The 4,950-nt window shown below is 68.7% G+C and overlaps 1 protein-coding gene across 1 annotated transcript; it reads right to left on the bottom strand.

Annotated features, from left to right (window-relative positions):
* Nucleotides 1-737: 737 nt before the first annotated feature.
* PIM3 (Pim-3 proto-oncogene, serine/threonine kinase) lies at nt 738-4,295 on the bottom strand. Its single transcript, XM_025400145.1, has 6 exons — nt 3,754-4,295; nt 3,558-3,667; nt 3,423-3,473; nt 2,981-3,350; nt 1,954-2,130; nt 738-1,879 (listed from the first exon to the last, which is right to left on the bottom strand). Exons 1-6 carry the CDS (start codon nt 3,836-3,838, stop codon nt 1,692-1,694), a joined length of 981 nt encoding a protein of 326 aa, XP_025255930.1. The 5' UTR covers nt 3,839-4,295; the 3' UTR covers nt 738-1,691.
* Between the last annotated feature and the right edge of the window lie 655 nt (nt 4,296-4,950).

Below are 4,950 nucleotides of genomic sequence, written 5' to 3' on the forward strand. Positions count from 1 at the left end.
GGGGTTAGCAGTTGAGCAGAAGGAGGCCCCTGAGGTGGGGTGGGGGAGCAGTCTCACTGGGACCCTCCACCCAGGCCTCCTCTACCCACCAGGAACATTGTGGCCAGGCCCATTGCCACACCCGGACCTGGTTCATACCCCACTGTCTCACCACACACCTGCCAGGCCAGGGTCTATGACTGAACACCCCGATACCCTCCACCAGACCCCACCCGCGTGTCCTCCACACGTCCTTGGCACTGCCCGGAACACACTCCCACCCCATGTGCCTGGCAAACTCCTCCTCATCCTTCAAAACCCCCAGCCACCGTCTGAGGCAGCATGGACTCCCTCCCCACCCCCATACATCTCTGTTTCCACCAACCAGGGTACAAATCTGGTCATTCCCACCGGCAAGGCCTCCCTGGGCAGGGGCTGCAGGGATCCTCCTGGGACCACCCAGGGATGACCTCCTGACTGGTGGGGGTTGCTCCCTGTGTCCACCTCCCAGAGGCACCCCAGGAGCCAGCTGCTCCTCTCCCTGGGTGCAGCATGGGGTAGTGGGTGAGCCACAAGCCACATGCAGTAGCCTCTGGCACTAGGGAGGCTGGCACCCAGCTGGGCCTCCCCCATTTTCCCTGTGGGCGAAACTAGCAGCCCCACAGGAAAGCCATCAGGTCACCCAACAGCCAGAAGCCCCTTTCTCAGAACCGCCTCTCTCCCCGCAGGATGCCCAGCCCAATAAATACAGGATTATCCACTATGTACAAAAAAATTTTAATTGAAATACCTGTATAAAAAAATATGATCTCCAGACATCTCACTTTTGAACTGAAAGAACCCCCATCTGCGATGGCCGCACACACCGCATTCACAGAAACACAGGTGCTGAATAAATTAAACGCTCAGGCTCTGGCCCCACCCCAGCTTTCAGAGCCCACAGGCAGACTGTACAAAGTCAATAATTTAAAACCCGCACCCCGGGCACAGTGCCTGGAAGTGTCGGGGTCACCCACTCCCCTTAAATTAGCCACTGTACAAGTTCATCTTCTGACAGGCGGGGCCAGGACAGACGCCAGGCACAGGAATCAGGGCCTGGGGTCCCTGGACCACAGCTACCCCCTCCCCTGCCTCCCCACTGTCCCCTGGGGCCTGGGAGAGGCAGGCTGCTCAGAGGAAGTAACCTCAACAAATAAATTAAACAATAAATAGCCCCGGTGGGCCGAGGGCACCTCCAGGGGGGTCACACCATAAATAACAGAGTTGGCGGCAGGTACGGCTCGCGTGGGCGGGCGGGCCCAGAGGCCCGGACTTGCATTGTGTGTGCAGGACGTGCCCAGACGCACACCGCAGGACTGAGGGCGGGAGGCCGGCTGGGGACCCTGCGCCGGCGGAAAGAGCTCCGGGTCGGCAGGCAGATGGAAGGCCCCTCCGGCCTCCGGACAGAGCAGCACAGAGGGGCGTCTGGGGTTCAAGTATCCACCCAGGGCAGGCGGGACCTCGACCGGAGCGTCTTTGGACAGACAGAGCTTGAGAAAACCAAGTCCCGCGGGACCAGCGTTCAAAAGGCACTCAAAGCGAAGGTCACCAGGGGTCAGAGGTCACTGCTTCCGCAGGAGGAGAGGGCCCACGCAAGAGAAAGTCAGGGTCTGGGGGCGTCCCAGGTTTGGCCAAGGCAGGTGGTCCCCTAGCTCCCAGTCGGGTGTAGCTCCTCACAAGCTCTCGCTGCTGGATGTGGTGCTGGCCGCGTCATCAGGGTCGAGGGTGCACAGCCGCAGGTCACAGCTATCCGGGGCGACCCCGTCAACCCCCAACATCCAGGGATGGGCCGCAATCTGGTCCAGCGACGGCCGCTCTGAGGGCCGCAGAGACAGGCACCACCGGATCAGCTGCTGGCACTCTGTGCGGAGCGGAGAGGTCAGGGAGGGCCCGGGCAGGGCGAGGCCCCCACCCCCGCCTCAAGCCCCCACGCACCTGGGGAGACCCTCCTCCGGAAGAGCAGGCGGCCGCGGAGGATCTCTTCGTCCTGCTCGAAGGGGATGTCCCCGCACACCATGTCGTAGAGCAGCACGCCCAGGGACCACACGGTGGCTGAGCGCCCGTGGTAGCGGTGGTAGCGGATCCACTCCGGGGGGCTGTACACTCGGGTGCCTAAGGGGAAACGGGGCTTAGCACGCCCACCACAGGGGCAGAGCCGCTCAACGGACAGCGAGGGCCCTGCTGGTTAACTCCTTGGCCTGAGTCACAGGAAGCAGAGCCAGGCCTCAAAATCCTGCTCGTCATCACCCTGGAAAAACCCCAGCAGGCGATAGGGGGGCTGGGGGAGGGGCCGCGGGGGAGGAGCAGGTCACATGAGCAAGGGTTCAGCTTTCACAACAAACAGATGCGCTGTGAGGCTACCCGGGGCCACCGCGGGTCCCTTACCGCCTGGCCTGCCTGCGGGAACGAGGCGGGGGGAGAGGGGAGGGAGAAGGAGGGGCGGGCGGGGAGCCCCGGCTTCCCCGAGCTCCGCAATGCGGGGATTTCTGCCGCGGCGCCCCCGCGCTCCGCACGCACGCAGCTCCCGCCCCCACGCAGGGGAGGCCCCGCCACTCCAATCACGCCGCGGGGGCCTCCAGGCTCCCAGCACAGACTCAGCCCAGCTGCGCCCTGCGTCACGCACGAGCCCTGCAGAGACTCCTCCGCTACTGCCCCCAGCCGGGGGTCTCTCGGGCCGGAAGGTTGTCACGCGCTTCCCACACCGGGGCAGCAGGCCCCGTACCCCCAACCCGGCGGAGGGAGAAATATTGAGCGCGCCCCTAGCCCCCACCCAGCACGATCCTTCTCTTGATCCCTCGCTCAGTCCTCCCCAGGGCAGCGCGTGGGCCGCTGCCCCCACGAGAACAGACCCAGGGCGCGCGGCCGCCCAACAGTCACCAGCCCCTCCATGCGCCGCCCCCCGCAGGCGTTAACCCGCTGGCACGGCCCCCCGGAACGTTCCCTGCCCCGCGCCCGCGCTCACCGTCGAAGTCGGTGTAGACCGTGTCCTTGAGCAGCGCGCCCGAGCCGAAGTCGATGAGTTTGAGCTCTCCGGAGCGCAGGTCCACCAGCAGGTTTTCGTCCTTGATGTCGCGGTGCACGACCCCGCAGCTGTGGCAGTGGCGCACGGCTGCCAACACCTGCGCGAAGAAGCGGCGCGCCAGCGGCTCGTCCAGGGCGCCGCGCTCCGTGATGAAGTCGAAGAGGTCCTGCGCCGGCTCGGGCCGCTCCAGCACCAGCAGGAAGCCGTCGGGCCGCTCGAACCAGTCCAGCAGGCGGATGACGCCGCGCGCGCCGCCCGCCGCTCCCACCTTGCGCAGCAGCACCACCTCCAGGGGCACGGTCGCGCCGCCCTGGGGGACACGGCGGTCAGCGAAAGCCCCGCGCCCGACCCCGCCGCCGCCGCCGCCCGCGCCCCAACTTACCAGGCTGCCCCACTCGGTCACCCGCTCCTTCACCACGTGCTTCACGGCCACCTACGGGGAAGCGGGAGGTCAGGCCCGGCCGAGTGAGGCGCGAGGCGCGCGAGAACCCTGGGCCCGCCCGGCAGCCCGACTCACCGGGAGCCCGTCGACGATGCGGCTGCCCGCGTAGACCGTGCCGAAACCGCCGCTACCCAGCACGGCGCCCACCTGGTACGCCTTCTCGAAGCTCTCCTTGTCCGCCTTGGCTGCATGGAGGCGCGGGCGGGGTTGGTGCGGCCCGGGGTGCCCCCGGTCCCCGCCCCGGCCCCGGCCCCGCCGGCCCCGCGCGTACCTGGCTGCAGGATCTTCACTGGGAGGTGGTCCACGCCGCCGGGCCCGCAGAGGTGCGCCAGGGAGCCGAACTTGGAGAGCAGCATCGCGGGCAGCGGCCTCCCCGGAGCCCCGAGCCCCAGGCGCCGAAGCCGCGGCCGATCCGGGCGGGCGGCGCGCCGGGAACACCGGCCGTCCGAGCCCGAGGCGGTCCGCGCGGCGCAGTGGGCCCGGGAGGCCCGCGGGGACCGCGTAGACGCGCAGCAGGCAGAGCGCCTCACCCGCCCCGGCCGCCTCGCCCGGGGGTTTTGGGCCGCGGCGCCGCGTATCCCTCCGCGGGGGCGGGGCGAGCAGGGACCCCGCCCCCTTCCGCCCGGGGCCCTCGAGGCGGTGGCGGCCGGGTGCTCGCGGGGGAGATGGCGGGGCAGCCGGGCGCCTGTCCCCGGGCGGGCGAGGGCCGGGTGCGGCAGGCGTGGGGCCGCTCCGGGACTCGTTGTCGTAGCGCAGCCGCGGAGGCGCACGGCGTGCCGCGTCGGTCCACTCGCCGCGCTCACTCAAGCACTCCGCGCACGCGCAGCTCCCGCGCTGGCGGCGGCCGTGGCGCCTCGGGCAGCGCGAGGAGGGGCCGCACGAGCCAATGGAAGCCGGGGTTTTAAAAGAAATCCGGCGCCCCAGCCAATGGCGGGGCGAGGGCGGGGCGAGGGCGGGGCGAGGCGTTCTCTGGCCCCACCCTCAACAGCGCCGAGGAAGGTCACCCGCTGGCCCCGAGCAGGGTTCCTGGGGGCGTGGGAGTCCGGGAGGCGACCTGCGATCTTCCCGCGGCCTCGAGGTGACACACGCTGCGAGTCTGGGTCCCTGGCTGTCCGCGCTCCCCGTCGCGCACGTGGCCGGCCGCGGGGAGGTGGCGCTGGCTCCTCTGGGACCCCTCCCAGCGGCAGCGCCCCTAGTCTCGCAGCCCGGCGAGGGCCGAGAGCGCACCTGGCTGGAGACGTTTCCTCCTCACCCTGGACTCTGACCTCATGACCTCACGCCCGCAGCCCAGCCCGAGGGCCTTCCCTGGAACCTCTGCCCTGGTGGCCGGTGCCTGGAGTGGCCTGTCTGACACGGTCCTGGCTGCCCTCTGGGCTCTCCAGCAGCTGCTGTCCACCTCCACCAGGGAGCCCACCGTGATTGCTGCAACAACTGCACTCAAGGCCTGAATAGCCAGGGTCTCATTGCC

Source organism: Theropithecus gelada, chromosome 10 (genome assembly GCF_003255815.1).
Source record: "Theropithecus gelada isolate Dixy chromosome 10, Tgel_1.0, whole genome shotgun sequence".
NCBI classification, from domain to species: Eukaryota; Metazoa; Chordata; class Mammalia; order Primates; family Cercopithecidae; genus Theropithecus; species Theropithecus gelada.

What these genes read in the sequence shown, in the direction of transcription:
- PIM3 (XM_025400145.1), bottom strand. Translation starts at nt 3,838, where the DNA reads ATGCTGCTCTCCAAGTTCGGCTCCCTGGCGCACCTCTGCGGGCCCGGC. An exon ending in GCATCGTCGACGGGCTCCCG is followed by an intron (nt 3,474 to 3,557) that starts GTGAGTCGGGCT and finishes GCTTCCCCGTAG; the next exon opens with GTGGCCGTGAAGCACGTGGT. An exon ending in CCGGAGGAGGGTCTCCCCAG is followed by an intron (nt 1,880 to 1,953) that starts GTGCGTGGGGGC and finishes CGCTCCGCACAG; the next exon opens with AGTGCCAGCAGCTGATCCGG.